This window comes from Schistocerca piceifrons, chromosome 1 (assembly GCF_021461385.2).
Source record: "Schistocerca piceifrons isolate TAMUIC-IGC-003096 chromosome 1, iqSchPice1.1, whole genome shotgun sequence".
NCBI lineage: Eukaryota > Metazoa > Arthropoda > Insecta > Orthoptera > Acrididae > Schistocerca > Schistocerca piceifrons.
Window position 1 is genome coordinate 587,891,506 of NC_060138.1, and position 17,248 is coordinate 587,908,753.

The window sequence follows — 17,248 nt, forward strand, 5'->3', positions numbered from 1 at the left end:
TGCACCCAGGTTCGTCTTTGAGTACACCATCGCAAGCGCTCCTGTCTATGATGCAGCGTCAAGGGTAACCACAGCCATGGTCTCCGAGCTGATAGTCCATGCTGCTGCAAACGTCGTCGAACTGTTCGCGCAGATGGTTGTTGTCTTGCAAATGTCCCCATCTCTTGACTCAGGGGTTGAGACATGGGTGCAGGATCCGTTACAGCCATGCGGATAAGATGCCTGTCATCTCGACTCCTAAGTGATACGAGGCCGTTGGGATCCACCACGGCGTTCCGTATTACCCTCCTGAACCCACCGATTCCATATTCTGCTAACAGTCATTGGATCTCGACCAACGCGAGCAGCTATGTCGCTGTACGATAAACCGCAATCGCGATAGGCTACAATCCGACCTTTATCAAAGTCGGAAACGTGACGGTACGCATTTCTCCTCCTTACACGAGGCATCACAACAACGTTCCACAAGGCAACGCCGTCAACTGCTGTTTGTGTATGAGAAATCGGTTGGAAACTTTCCTCATGTCAGCACGTTGTAGGTGTCGCCACCGGCGCCAACCTTGTGTGAATGCTCTGTAAAGCTAATCATTTGCGTATCACAGCATCTTCTTCCTGTCGGTTAAATTTCGCGCCTGTAGCACGTCATCTTCGTGGTGTAGCAATTTTAATGGCCAGTAGTGTACGTTGCTGCATATGGAATTTAGCTGACGTATTGAATTTTTTTATAGACTGGTGGAAGTCTGAATCTGTCAAGAATCTAGAGAAAATTGATCTGATATAGTACACTCGTTTGCGATCGAGCGTGCCAGCCTGAAGCCAGAGTGCAATATGCATAACATTGAGGTATCGAAATGACTTTTTGGCAAATGGCACCACGCGAAGAAAAAGAGTCTTTTGCCATTTGGTTACTATGCATAACTTCATTATCTACTGTGTTATTGCACTAACGACAGACTTTTTCGATGAAAGAACGTAATTTGTAAAGGCCATCAATAAGCGGTGAAACGAGAAATGCTGTGGATTTTGGAACAAATTAGGTGAAGATATTACACATTTAGCCGCGCGAGATTAGCCGAGCGGTCTTGGGCGCTGCAGTCATTGACTGTGCGGCTGGTCCTGGCGAAGGTTCGAGTTCTCCCTCGGGCATAGGTGCGTGTGTTTGTCCTTAGGATAATTTAGGTTAAGTAGTGTGTAAGCTTATGGACTGATGACCTTAGCAGGTAAGTCCCTTAAGATTTCACACACATTTGAACATTGCACACATTTTTTTAGTTTGGTGACGGGGACGTACTTTATCATATGCTATTGATGTTACTTCTCCTCAGTTCCTCACTTAATAAACAACTGTTTCAGAATTCTCTGCGTCTGCACAACATGTCAGTGAGGTGACATTCTGTAAACTCCGCTGTGTTTTGGCAAAAGATGCAGACTTAAACATGGCAATAAGAGAAACGTAGGTTACAATTCGCCACTCATGACGCTTCTCTGAAAGTTACAAATGATTAACAAGCTGGGCCACAATAAATCGTTGCTTTTGTTGCATTACCGGAGAAATTCTTCTTAGACTCCAACCAAAGCAGAGGTGGCAGTAGATCTTTTTCTACGGTCACCACGCGATTATGGGCATGCTGGGGCTCCACTTAATACTTACAAAGTATGTCAGTGTGGGCTCCAGTTTAGAACGGCTCCTTCCCTCTAGTGCTCGGCATTTCGCCTGCTGCGCCTGCCCACAACCCCCACAACCACCATCCACCCTACGTGAGACCTGCTGACTGTATATCTACTGGACACGTTATTCTGTGTGCAGTCTACGACACGAAGAGAGTGTTTTTCAGCATCATTAATACTCTACTACAACAAGCGAGAGTTTTTCAGCGTCATTAATAATCTGTCTAGAGTTTGAAACACCTATTGTCGTATTATGGAATAATTTTCTTTTATTAACGACAATCTAGGGTCTTGAAAACAGAAGCAGAGTGCTCTAACATTTACAAACATTTGGGATAAATTTCGGCACACGTGATTATCTTTATTTTTTTCTGTCCTAAGTGTACAAGACAAGTTTCGTTTTTATTAGAAAATCATGTTGTTTATTTTTACTTTCTGTGGTAAAGGTTTTTATTTTCGTTGTCACTAGAGGTAGGAGTAAAATATGCTCTGTGCTTTCATTGATAATTTATTCTCAGCTTTTAGATGACCACCTTTCTTACGTTGTTTATATCCCTTACTTGCTTTGAAAAATTGTCCTAGATGTACGCTATGAAATTCTAGTGTCGAAAAACACGAATAGCCACAGCGAAAGAGTTTTGTTTAGAGATAGTCTTCGACGACGATTTCTATAGAATTCACTAGACATTCCAGTAATCTTACTTCAAGATCATCACAGAGGCGTCACGTCTCATGTAGGAGATACTCTTCCAAATTACTTGCATACGTTGCTTCTTCTGGTAAGTGAATTTTCACGATATTACAAACCAGATCAGACGCAGTCCCGTCAGATAAGATATGTCTACACTAGGGAACAGGTCTGATTATCACTCTGGATGTGGAAGCTTATCTTAGAAACACGTTGAATAACGGGAAGAGTGTACATGTGGAAATTATATTGTGGAAAGGGCATTTCTTTGGCGTTTCAGTCACGTGAATGAAACGAGCCGAATGATTTTCTGAATGTAACCTCCATTGTTGAGTGTTGTATCAACAATCAGTTAGCACTATGGCTCCTCTACCCCATTGCGTCCTTTTCGCAAACGTTTCAGTGATTGCCATTTTTCTCGTTTATGCTGCATTCTCATATGCGCGTTGCTGTCACTATAATAAACACAATTCCACGCCATTCACACCTCAATTAGCATCTTTCACGAGGCACGCTTCTTGGGGTTGAGTTGTGAGAGGAAACCCGACGGTTGATACTCTCGCTGTCCACCCGGCTTCCAGGCTGAGGACCTTAGATGAGGCAATGCAAGCATGAGTATTAATATGGCTCGTGGCTAGTAGAGCTAAACTGATTCACTGCATCCACCCAAGTAGCCGAGTAGTCATGCAGGGGGCTCGGGTGCGACTGCCGGCCCCGTTCTGGGGCTGGATGGCATGTTGTCCTAAGCATCAATTTATCATCGTCAACGCACAAGTCGCCGAAGTGTTTTAATTACATGCGGCTAATAAACATCACGTCATTCTGTGATGGATTAGCTGGCCTATCACTGACATCAACATCGTGTACAAATAAGTAGATTTATTCAAAAATAAGTGGATCTTGGAACTATATATAATGTTAAGTTCTACGCATAATGAGAAATACGATGATAAATATGGAGTACAGTGATAGAGCAAAGGCATAATGCAGCGTAGTACGGCAAACAATGGTTTGAGATTGTACCCTCGAAATTTGGCATAAAATACGTTTCTTAGGTACCCTGGTTACTTCTTCATTTAATTTTCTCGTGTTTTGTGAGATATATGCACTTTGATAACAGCTGAGCCGATAGTAAGGTTTTTAACATGGCTGTCAATCAGCGACTGTTGTATAATACAAAATTTTGAAAAAACACAGCCCTCAATCGCGAATACAATTAATTTGTGACCTAGGTTTCGGTGTCACAAGAGTCACCTTCTTCGGACAGAATTAAAACTAAATGTCACAGCATAACGCACCAAAAAATACGAAAGCTGCGGCCATACCTGACAGAGTCAGATAGTCAAAATTAAATAAAATGCAACAGAGGTGCAAAGCCACAGCCCCCCCCCCCCCCCCCCCAAAGCGGTTGGCACAATATGTGGAATGGTTGGTACAGATTGAATGGTTGGTACAGACTAGATCTAACACTCAGGTCCTGCGAAACACCATTACCTTTTTTCCTTTGGGTGGGACCTGCAGGAAATTTGAGCTCGCATCATAGCGGCAGCAGCACACGTTAAAGAGGAAATGTTACACCGGGCATGGTACTAGAGTATCACTTAAATATCCGGTGTGCTATACATGACGCACACATTTAAGATCCGCCCCCTTCCCCTTTTTTTTATAGCTTTGTCCCGAATTTCTTCAAAAGTCATTCGGAAGAGCCATTAGTTCTGGATTTAACAACTATTAAACGATATTTCCCATATTGGTTCTTCATTTCACCTGCCACTGTGCTGGTACTGAAAGGCTATTTTCCGAAGTTAGTAACGTATGGAGCTATGACAAAAACAGTTTCTTATTGAAACTCCGAAAGTAGTGTTAGAGAATAGAGTGAATTATGATGAAACTTGAGTTGAATGTTTTCATATGCTGTTGAAGAATACAGATATAATGAAGGAAATTTACAGCACTGTATGTCTGTCCTTAATCTTAGAAGGTAGTTTTTGTAATAAAATTAGCGTGATCGTTTGTCTCTATAACGTACAATTAAGACTTTTCTTACAATATCAAGATTTTTTAATGGTCCCGAATTTTGGTCTTGAAAATATTGTCACCCTAATGCACTGAACTCTGTTAAGTGGCTACTAGAACCTTTGGTATGCATGAGCATCATGCTGCAAACAGCACGATTGTATCTCTCCCCATTTCTGAAATATATGTATTCAAATTCTGAAGATAATTTTGGAACAGCCTGTATTTATTGAGACAATGAGAAGCTGCCGACAATCGGCGATCGCTTGCACCGCAATGCTGCCCCGCCCGCCAGGGAATTGAATATTTTAAACGTCATTTGCCGTACTGAGCAGAATTAAAACTGAGTTAATTTACGTTAATTTGCTTATTGTGATTGAATACTACATTTTACCGTGAACATCTCTTTAATGGGCTTTCACAAACCCTTGTTACTCTCATGTGGAATTTATGTCTCCTGATCGGAAGGAAGCGCGCACCCGCTAGCATTGTCAGCACTGAAACGCATGTGAACAAACATTCCCCCTTTCATGTCCCCGCTCGTGGTGCTACATCGTTGCCATCGGTCAACTTAGTCTACAGTCTAAAGACTGTGTGTGTCAGGGAAAATAATCCGATCTGACCAAGATATTACAGGTTTTCGAAAATTTTGTTTAGGTGGGGTCGACAATTTAAGTGACGGCAGTGCTTCTCCAGCGATACATTAGCATAATTAGATAATGGTGCCTGGATCCACTTAATCCACAACAATGTATGAAACAGTTTTAAGAGATAAAACATACATAATTAAATTAACAAGTATAATGCTTATTTTAACTTGAAATGCATCACAGAGATTTCTTCACTTACCCCTGACGGTTGGGGTACCCTCCGGCAGTATAATGTAGCACTGTTTTAATTCAACTAACGAAAGTACTGCAGGCTGGTTTCACTCAGAAGAATGAATGGATAGCTCATCCTGTCCCTTCTACTTATCAGTGTTTTCCACACATTCCTTTCCTCTCCGATTCTGCGCAGAACCTCCTCATTCCTTATCTTAACAGTCCACCTATAGCACCACATTTTAAATACTTCGATTCTCTTCTGTCCCGGTTTTCCCACAGTCCATGTTTCACTACCATACAATGTTGTCATCCAGACGTACATTCTCAGACATTTCTTCCTCAAATTAAGGCTGATATTTCATGTTAGTAGACTTCTCTTGGCCAGGAATGGCTTTTTGGCCATAGCTAGTCTGCTTTTGATGTCCTCCTTCCTCCGTCCGTCATTGGTTATTTTACTGCCTAGATAGCAGAATTCCTTAACTTCATCTACTTCGTGACCATCAATCCTGATGTTAAGTTTCACGCTGTTCTCATTTCTACTACTTTCATTACCTTCGTCTTTCTCCGATTTACTCTCAAACCATACTGTGTACTCATTAGACTGTTCATTCCATTCAGCAGCTCATGTAATTCTTCTTCACTTTCACTCAAGATAGCAGTGTCATCAGCGAATCGTATCTTTTGTATCCTTTCACCTTGAATTTTAATTTTACTCCTGAACCTTTCTTTTATTTCCATCATTGCTTCCTCGATGTACAGATTGAAGAGTAGGGGCCTTGTCTTACACCCTTCTTAATACGAGCACTTCGTTCTTGATCGTCCACTCTTATTATTCCCTCTTGGTTGTTGTACATATTGCATGTGACCCGTCTCTCCCTATAGCTTACCCCTACTTTTCTCAGAATTTCGAACATCTTGCACCATTTTACATTGTCGAACTCTTTTTCCCGGTCGACAAATCCTACGAACGTGTCTAGATTTTTCTTCAGTCTTGCTTCCATTATTAACCGCAACGTCAGAATTGCCTCTCTAGTGCTTTTACCTTTCCTAAAGCATCTTGTGCATCCTCAATTTTCTTTTCCATTCTTCTGTATATTATTCTTAGCAGCAACTTGGATTCATGAGCTGTTAAGCTGATTGTACGATAATTCTCGCACTTGTCAGCTCTTGCCGTCTTCGGAATTGTGTGGATGATGCTTTTCCGAAAGTCAGTTGGTATTTCGCAGTCATGCATTCAACACATCAACTTGAATATTTGTTTTGTTGCCACTTTCCCCAATGATTTTAGAAATTCTGGTGGAATGTTATCTATCCCTACTGTTTTACTTGATCTTAAGTCTTCCAAAGCTCTGTTTGATTCTAGTACTGGATCCTCTATCTCTTCTAAATCGAATACTGTTTCTTCTCCTATCACATTCAGACAAATCTTGCCCCTCATAGAGACTTTCAATGTATTCTTTCCACATATCCGCTCTCTCTTCTGAATTTAAAAGTGGAATTCTCGTTGCACTCTTAATGTTATCGCCATTTCTTTCAGTGTCACCGAAGGTTGTTTTGGCTTTCTATAAGCTGCGTCTGTCCTTCCGACAATCATTTCTTTTTCAATTTCTTCACATTTTTCCTGCAGCTATTTCATCTTAGCTTCCCTGCACTTCCTATTTATTTCATTCCTCAGCGACTTGTATTTCTCTATTTCTGAGTTCCTCAGAACATTTTTGTACTTCCTCCTTTCATCGATCAATTGAAGTATTTGTTGTTACCCATGGTTTCTTTGCAGTTCCTTCTTTGTACCTATGTTTTCCTTCCCAACTTCTGTGATGGCCCTTTTTGAAATGTCCATTCCTCTTCAACTGTTCTGGCTACTGAGCTATTCCTTATTGCTGTATCTTAGAGGACTTCAACCGTACCTCGTCATTGCGTAGTACTTCCGTATCCCACTTCTTTGCGTATTGATTATTCCTGACGAATGTCTTAAACTTCAGTCTACTCTTTATCACTATTATATTGTGATTTCGGAATCCCTGTCTGACTGTGATGTAATATAACTGAAATTTTCCCACACCATCAAGTGAAACAGGCCTATCATACAATGAGATAATGTGTCTATATGACTGATCATGTAATCTGTGCCAAAACGTCGGCAAGCAGACAGTTTCATTTCAGTGAAGTAAAGACAGCAATGATCTTTACAGAATTTGAAACATATTTCATACCGTAAAGTACTTTTTCTAAAATGATACTTGGTTTAATCTTGGTTCCATGTAATTTATTGATGGAATTAGTGATCTTGAAATATGTATTCATGCGGAAGACTGTCAAATAATTTTATCGCTTCCCTGAAACTAGCATAAACACACTGGACAAAAAGTTAGTCACACCAGGAGATAACAAACTGATACCGTGTAACATCGCCTCTAGCCTTAATAATGAACCCTGTTCAGTGAAGAATAAATTCCACAAGCTTCTTCAGGTATGCCATACTCGGCTGAAGCCGTTCATTGGTAAGCTGCTAAATTTTGGGTATGCTAATCGCTGATTTTTAACCACAGTTGCACATACCCCTAGACATTTTAACTGGATAAAGAATGGCTGATTTGGTGCATCAAGTGAGGTGCGGTAGGATGTCTGTGTACCTGTAAAATCAGGAACACTTTCGTACTGCCCTATGAATGTGGCTGTTGGCTTGTTCTGTAGCCTCTTTTCTATAGCTCCAGTTGGCGATAAGCCTTAGCATTGGACAATTGTGTTGTTACAGTGTAAAGTATAGAACCCAGCGTAGACGGTCAGTCAATGCGATTTGATGAATCTCCTTTGGGGTGACACTTTCTGCTGGCAAGAATTCAATGACTGCACGTTGCTTAAATCGCATTGACCGACCGTCTGCGCAAGGTTCCTTACTTTACACTGTTACAACACAACTGTTCAACGCTAAGGCTTCCCGCCAGCTGGAGTTGTAGAGAAGAGGCTACCGAGCAAGCCAGTATCTGCCGCATACCAATGCTGCCAACTATCGAAGAGTTACGAAGGTGGAGGCATTGCTTTTCAGTCAACCCTCGTATATGTTGATCGATGTAATATGTAAGTAAGCTAATAAAGTCGAACTCAATCCGCAGTTATAAGTTTTTTAATTACATCAGGCTATACCACTTCGTCCTAACAAGCAAGAATCTCGTTTTTCTTAGTTTTAGGTAATGAATGGAGAGCGTCATTTTTAGTCTTCTTTCTCTTATTTTGGGTTTTCAGTCTTCTGACTGATCCGATGTGGCCAGTTACGAATTTCACTGCTGTGTCAACCTATTCTCCTCAGAGCACAACTTTCATCCAACATTATCATTTATTTGTTGGGTTTATCCTAACCTCTGTCTTCCACTATATTTTTTACCTCATGCAGCTCTCTTACGAACCACGGAAGTTATTCCCTGTTACCTTAACACATGTAGTACCATCCTGTCCCTTTTCCTTCTTATTGTTCTCCAAACACTCCTTTCGTTGCCGATTCTGCGGAGAATCACAACTTACTTTACCAGTACCTTAATCTTTAAGTCCTTCTATAGTTCACATCTCAGTCGCATTGATTCTCGTCTTTGCTGATGTTCTCCTATTCCAAGTCCAAACAATGCTAAATCTCGTGAAAAAGTTCCAGAAGTGCTTTCCACTGCTTAGTTATACGCAAGAGGTCAGGGTCAAAGAAACTGTAGCTAGAGAAGCTGGAAACAAGGTATCAGTAGTCAGATTCAAAAATAATTCGAAGAGTGTGCGTAATGTGCCATTACGGGTTATCCCTTCATCAGACCTATTTTCTGACCCCAAAGAAATGCGTTGACTGACACATCGAATTTCCTTGCTTGTGTTGGGGAAAATTAATCCCTGTTCATGTAGGTCATCAATGATTAATGAGAAACTCACACATTTGTCAGTTATTTCTGATGTCGGGCATCTTAATCTACATAGATGAGATTATTCTGCAAAATTCAGAATTAAGTGTCTGACGGAGGGTTCATCGAACCACCTTCGAGCTATTATACTACCACTTCACTCTCTAAGAGGGCGGGGAAAACGTACACTTAAATCTTTCTGTGAGAGCTCTGAATTCTCTTATTTTATTATGATGACCCCTAAGTAGGTGGGCACCAAAAAAATATTTTCACACTCTTAGGATGAATCTGGTGAGTTAAAGTTCATTAGAAAATGCTGTCACAATGAAACAATTGCCACTGCAATTCGCGTTTTTATTCGTGGCACCTTGTCCTCTATTTCGTAATAATACAAAACGAGTTGTCCCTCTTTGAACTTTTTCTGTGTCCACCGGTCAATCCTAACTGATGTGGAACCCACACCGCACAGCAGTATTCCAGAAGCGAGCGGACGGGTGTTAGTGTAAGGAGTATCTTTAGGAGACCTGTTGCATTTATTAAGCGTTCAGGCAATAAATCGCAGTCTTTCGTTTGCTTTACCATCAAGATTATCCATGTGTCAGTCCCAAATAAAGGTATTCGTAATTATAATGCCTAAGTATTTAGTTGAATTTACAGCCATTAGATCTGTGTGATTTATCATGTAATCGAATTTAGCTGATTCCTTTTAGCACCCATGTGGATGACTTCACACTTTTCATTTTTACAGTCAATTACCACTTTCAAGCGATACTTATATCTCACCTGAATCATTTTGCAATTGAATTTGGTCTTCTGACGACTTTACAAGACTGTGAATGTCAGAATAAGCTGCAAACGATCTCAGAGGGCTGCTCAGGTTGTGTCTTAAGTCGTTTGCGTAGATTAGCAAAAGCAGACTTCCTTGGTGAACACTAGATACTACTTTTGTTTTACGTGATTACTACGAACTGAGCTTTACTAAATACTGAAAGAGGTCAAATACGCTGCAGAAAAGCTATCGACTGTTACGGCGTAAAGTCAAGAGCCGGCGCCATAGTCGGGAACGATAGAGAAGAGGTGGCTACGAGAAGACGTCAAACAATCGCATGCTGACCTGCCCCTCTCCAGGACGAAAACGCGGCAGCACCGCACCCTGTGTGAAGAGGGCCGCGATAGACTGGTAACGCCCAGTTGAATAGCAGCTGCAATGTTAGCGAGTTGGATAGAGGTGTCAGCTCTAGTTGCTCCGCTTGTACTTTCTATGTACCACAGACTTGGAGTTGTTGATACTGAAAAAGATTCATTATTTCGTATGTAACCCTTTGCTTGAGACTCATATGTGTAGTTGCAAAAGTTAAGTATTGTAATTTACTTTTTGTAATAAAACTCATTAATACGATTTGTTTGAATGTTTGTCTAGCAAACCGAGTACACAGGATTTCTGGACTCCACATACTTGACAACGAGGCTGGACGTAATATCGACCATGATGTTGAATGAATTTAGGGCACTGAATCCGACATGTGCGGATCTGTAATTTGTCACACGTTCCATTTTAATATGTAATATACATACAGACCACCAGTGTCTCGCAACCTGAAACCTGTTAATATTTTGTTCATGCTTCTCGTTGTCACCTGAAGTAATTCCTAGTTTTATGCACATAGTTTCGAATTATGACGACAATTCACCCCTATCCCCTCCATCTCCTAGCCTGTTAAATGTTTCCGTCCGTTTCCGTTTTTGAACTGACAAGAAAACGCAAAAAAAAGGGAATCTGATACTTGTTTTCTCAACAGATAGTAACCATTCGAGATTTATTTTCAAGAGACCGCTGTATTGCGTGTGTGCAGGCGACAGCGACGTGCGTGTCCGGCACGACGTTCTCGGTGGACGGGCGCAGCTACGCGCTGAGCGACCTGAAGTGCAGCTCCCTCCCCGACAGCTCGCAACGTGACACGCAGCAGACCTGTGGCGCCTCTGCCGGCGTCTACCCGCTACTGCAGATCGGCTTCGAGCTATCCACCGGTTTTGTCAAGCTCATCGACATCTGCTTCGATGACACGCGACTGACGACGCTCTACGCGCAAGAGACCATAGTGGCTGGCATCGGTGGCTATCAAAGCGGCTTCCCTAGACCCAACTGGATGGTGAGCTACACGACAATACTGTTTACACAATTTGATTATGTGGCTGTGTTACAAAAAGGTACGGCCAAACTTTCAGGAAACATTCCTCACACACAAAGAAAGAAATATGTTATATGGACATGTGTCCGGAAACGCTTACTTTCCATGTTAGAGCTCATTTTATTACTTCTCTTCAAATCACATTAATCATGGAATGGAAACACATAGCAACAGAACGTACCAGCGTGACTTCAAACACTTTGTTACAGGGAATGTTCAAAATGTCCTCCGTTAGCGAGGATACATGCATCCACCCTCCGTCGCATGGAATCCCTGATGCGCTGATGCAGCCCTGGAGAATGGTGTATTGTATCACAACCGTCCACAATACGAGCACGAAGAGTCTCTACATTTGGTACCGGGGTTACGTAGACAAGAGCTTTCAAAAGCCCCCATAAATGAAAGTCAAGAGGGTTGAGGTCAGGAGAGCGTGGAGGCCATGGAATTGGTCCGCCTCTACCAATCCATCGGTCACCAAATCTGTTGTTGAGAAGCGTACGAACACTTCGACTGAAATGTGCAGGAGCTCCATCGTGCATGAACCACATCTTTTGTCGTACTTGTAAAGGCACATGTTCTAGCAGCACAGGTGGAGTATCCCGTATGAAATCATGATAACGTGCTCCCTTGAGCGTAGGTGGAAGAACATGGGGCCCAATCAAGACATCACCTGCCCAAACGTTCACAGAAAATCTGTGTTGATGACGTGATTGCACAATTGCGTGCGGATTCTCGTCAGCCCACACATGTTGATTGTGAAAATTTACAATTTGATCACGTAGGAATGAAGCCTCATCAGTAAAGAGAACATTTGCACTGAAATGAGGATTGACACATTGTTGGATGAACCATTCGCAGAAGTATACCCGTGGAGGCCAATCAGCTGCTGATAGTGCCTCCACACGCTGTACATGGTACGGAAACAACTGTTTCTCCCGTAGCACTCTCCATACAGTGACGTGGTCAACGTTACCTTGTACAGCAGCAACTTCTCTGACGCTGACATTAGGGTTATCGTCAACTGCACGAAGAATTGCCTCGTCCATTGCAGGTGTCCTCGTCGTTCTAGATCTTCCCCAGTCGCGAGTCATAGGCTGGAATGTTCCGTGCTCCCTAAGACGCCGATCAATTGCTTCGAACGTCACACAACACCCAGTCATCACGAGGCAGAGAACTAGTGACAACAGCACTTTTATTAATCTTTTTAGGTACTTCAGCTGTCCTTTTAGATGTTTAGTCGATCCCGAATGTTTGAGCGAAGCTCAGTAGGCATGTTTCTGGTCAGCTTTCTCATCATACGTTCCTGCTACATCTGAAGCCCAAGTTGATACAAATATTGTCTTCTTGTAATCTTTTCTGTTATTACTTCCTGCCATGAACAGTACCACTGCATTTATTCCCGCCTGATCCAACAAACGTAAGCAAACCTCAGAGACCAACTTCTGGTTTTGCGTGGCACCGTGTAGCAATACGCCATTTGGTCCAAGGTATCTAACCATCCTTTTTACTGTTATAAAACTTCGATATTTTCGGTTTCTTGGTCTCTTAACTTATTGAGTTGTCTGACTGTATTTTTGAGAGTAAAATAACAGCTTCTGATATTTAGTGTCGTGAATGATACAAGAATCAGCTTCTCGCGACAGCAAAACTGCAATTGCAGCAATTCATCCTTTCTGTTCGCAAAGAGGAAGGAGGTATCTCTTTCTTGTTCTGTCTGACTGTTCCCACAACTGCGAATTTATGATTTTTCAGCATACCCTCTGCTGACTGAATAGATGTGAACTAATTGCTCATCGTTATATTAAGATTGGTCCCGTGAATTGAACCAGTCGATGACTTTACTAAATGAACAGCTATAGGCTCTTGAGGCCCTCTTGCTTCTTTCCCAATATAGGGAACTCACTGATCATATAAAAGGTTCTGCTGTCACGCAAAGTTACTATTTTCAGCCCGCACTTACCGGATTTAGAAGCTATATACACCCGCAAAAGGCAGTGACTTCTAAAGCCAAGTCATTATTCTTCATCTGTACAGTGGGGATAGGGTATATAGCATGTAATACAAATCTGTACGGAAGTTTGCCAGAGACACGGAATTGGACAAAACTTGCATCTTGATTTCTTACTTCTTGTCATGGAACATTGTACAGTTGGGTAGACACCTAAATCTTGACTCACTCATGATACACTTGTACATTCTGGGTCCTTATTTCGAAAACATATCATTCATGTACAAATAGGAGTCCTTTCGTACTCATGAGATTTACAGAGTTAAAATAAGGGAACATATTCCGTCCTTATCAGTTGCTTCAACATGTCCAGCATGTTTGTACTTCAGCTTATGTCTCTCAATTTCTTGGTTGGTGTGGGCTACAATTTGATGGAAGATATCGTCATCGATCAGTACATTCTAAGAATTCCTCTGTATAGAAAGAGTCTTTGCCGTTCCTTGACACTCGGAATTCTGACTGTTATGTTTCTGGTGATTGTTCTAGTTTTGGGAGGTTCCTTCGTACGACACATAAACATTCTTCTTACATATATACTGAAGCGCCAAAGAAACTGGTGTAGGCATGCGTATTCACATACAGAGATATGAAAACAGACGGAATACGGCACTGCGGTCGGGAACGCCTATATAAGACAACAAATGTCTGGCGCAGTTCTTAGATCGCTTACTGCTGCTAAAATGGCAGGTTATCAAGATTTAAGTGAGTTTGAACGCGCACGAGCGATGGGACACAGCATCTCCGAGATAGCGATAAAGTGTGAATTTTCCCGTACGACTATTTCAGGAGTGTACCGTGAATATCAGGAAACCGCTAAAACATCAAATCTCCGACATCGCTGCCTCCGGAAAAAGATCCTGCAAGAACGGGACCAACGACGACTGAAGAGAATCGTTCAACGTAACAGAAGTGCAGCCCTTCCACAAATTGCTGCAGATTTCTATGCTGGACCATCAACAAGTGTCAGCGTGCGAGCCATTCAATGAAATATCATCGATATGGGCTTTCGGAGCCGAAGTCCTACTTGCTTTACGCCTAGCCTGGGCGGTACACACAGAATTTGGACTGATGATGACTGGAAACACATTGCCTGGCCGCACGAGTCTTGTTTCAAATAGTATCGGTCGGCTGGACGTGTACGGGTATGGAGACACCCTCATGAATCCATGGGCCCTGCATGTTAGCAGGGGACTATTCAAGCTGGTGGAGGCTCTGTGATGGTGTTGCGTGTGTGAAGTTAGAGTGATATGGGCTCCTGGTGCATCTAGATACGACTCTGATAGTTGACACGTACGTAAGCATCCTGGCTGATCATATGCGTCCATTCATGTCCATTGTGCATTCCGACGGACTTGGGCAATTCCAGCAGGACAATGCGACACCCTACACGTCCATAGTGGCTTTAGGAACACTCTTCTGAATTTAAACACTTCCGCTGGCCACCAAACTCCCCAGACATGAACATTATTAAGCATATCTGGGGTGGCTTGCAACGTGTTGTTCAGAAGAGATCTTCACACACTCGTACTCTTACGGATTTATGGACAGTCCAGCAGGATTCATGGTGTCAGTTCCCTCCAGCGCTACTTCAGACGTTAGTCAAGTCCATACCACGCCGTGACACTTCTGCGTGTTTGCGGGGGCCATACACAACATTAGACAGGTGTACAGTTTCTTTGGCTCTTCAATGTATATTGCTGATCCTCAGTATCATTAATTTCGTTTATGTCGAACAATTGACGCTAAGAAGTAACACTTCCATGATCGGAGAGAACTTCAACATCATCTTACTCGTAAAATTGATTGTTGTCATATTGGCTATCTGCTTCCAACTCATTCTTTCGCATATTTAGAACGCTCTCTTGGTTCGCACCTATTAATTTCACGCTAATGCTAGCCGCTATAATCCGAAATTCAAAATTATAACTGAAATGTACTTACGTAGTTGGATACAGGGATAACTCCTTACCCCAACATATATGGTTCTCCTCTTCGATAGGAGTAATTTGTTGAACGCAGCCAGCAAAAAATGCATCTGGGGCATAGCTGATAATACATTAAGCATCAGGTCTACCAATATAAAAAATAAGCATCCTCAAAACGTAAGTAATCAAGTGGGGTAACGAGTTACACCTGTATCCTGTATCCTTTCTAAGGGTAATAATATGCATGTAGATGGCTTCGTTTGACGGTAACTCGTAGTTTGGATAGAGACGTTTAGCTGCGTAGCCCCTTGGCTACTGTGTTGTTGGAGTCTGAATGGAAGGAAAGCGGAATGCTTAATGTTCAAAATCCAGCGATTTTTTGGTCATAAAAGGCTTGCACCTAGCTCGGAACGGACAAATCTGGGACAGAGAATCGGACCTCGGCTTGTCGAAAAAGCTCACTTAGATCGTACGTAATGTGATGTAACGAAAGTGTGAAATACCTAAATTAGAAAGTCAGGATTGAAATTAAACTTCCATTCCTCCAGCAGGTGGCACTAGCGAGAACCTGGCCACGTGTTCTTCCGGTAGAATTCACGAACTTATTCATGTGTTTTAGACGCCGTTCATCTCCCTGTCATCTTCTGTAGACATTTGCCATGAATGGGAAGATACACTCTATGACAAAAACAGTACTCACCACAAAGGAATTACCTGAATGGGACGGAAATCGGTTGACGTGATGTACACGTATAAACAAACAAATGGTTACAGTTTGAGAAAAATGGAATATTTATTCAAGAAAGAGAGCTTTACAAACTGCGCGAGTCCATAACGCGTCGGTCCACCTCTGAATTGCCACGATATCCCTCAGGAGGACGTCTAGTAACTCTGTCAATAAATGCCAAGACTAATAACTGTTTGCATAAGGGCCAGAGGTGGACCAACGCGTTGTGGACTTGCTCAGTTTGTAAGGCTCTTTCTCCTGAATAAACCATCCAATTTTTCTGAAACTGTCTGTACTCGTATATCACATCTACCGATTTCCGTCCTATTTGAATAATTCCTTCGTGGGGCGGCGTATTCAGTCATTTCTGAAGTAAAACCCGTATGTGTAAGAGAAACAAATATTTCCGCACTGGAAATTAGAAAAATAGATAGAAATCTGAATCCTCTCCACTGCCGTCGTTAGGGAGACACTTGACGTATCCCACTTGTTTTCCTTCTCGAAACACCAGCCCCAATGATCGATCGGGTATTGTCGAAGCGAATGGAGGAAAAACTCGTTATTGCAGTGTTTCCCATATACCTGTAATTAAGGAACGCAGAACGTCAGTAGAAGGTGCGAGATTCCGATGCGACAGATCTGGTGGAACATATAATCAAAAAGTTGTCCGTTTGTCAAGTCTGCAGCTCGTGGTCGTGCGGTAGCGTTCTTGCTTCACGCGCCCGGGTTCCCGGGTTCGATTCCCGGCGGGGTCAGGGATTTTTTCTGCCTCGTGATGACTGGGTGTTGTGTGATGTCCTTAGGTGAGTTAGGTTTAAGTAGATCTAAGTTCTAGGGGACTGATGACCATAGATGTTAAGTCCCATAGTGCTCAGAGCCATTTTGTCTAGTCAAACTAGTTCAACATAGGAAACTTTTGAACTATTAGGAAACTAAACTTCCTGGCGGATTAAAGCTGTGTGCCGGACCGAGACTCCAACTCGGGACCTTTGCCTTTCGCGGGCAAGTGCTCTACCATCTGAGCTACCCAAGCACGACTCACGTCCTGTCCTCACAGCTTTATTTCTGCCAGTATCTCGTCTCCTACCTTCCAAACTTTACAGAAGCTGGCTAAGCCATGTCTCCGCAATATCCTGTCTTTCAGGAGTGCTAGCTCTGCAAGGTTCGCAGGAGAGCTTCTGTAAAGTTTGGAAAGTAGGAGACGAGATACTGGCAGAAGTAAAGCTGTGAGGACGGGGCTTGAGTCGTGATTGGGTATCTGGGATGGTAGAGCACTTGTCCGCTAAAGGCAAAGGTCCCGAGTTCGAGTCTCGGTCTGGCACACAGTT

General features: G+C 42.5%; 1 protein-coding gene across 1 annotated transcript in view; it reads left to right on the forward strand.

Annotated features, from left to right (window-relative positions):
* The window catches only part of LOC124754737, a 179,108-nt gene that overhangs the window by 12,584 nt on the left and 149,276 nt on the right, over nt 1–17,248 (forward strand). The window contains 1 exon segment of the mRNA XM_047249029.1: nt 10,925–11,221. Coding sequence (XP_047104985.1) covers nt 10,925–11,221 — 297 coding nt within the window.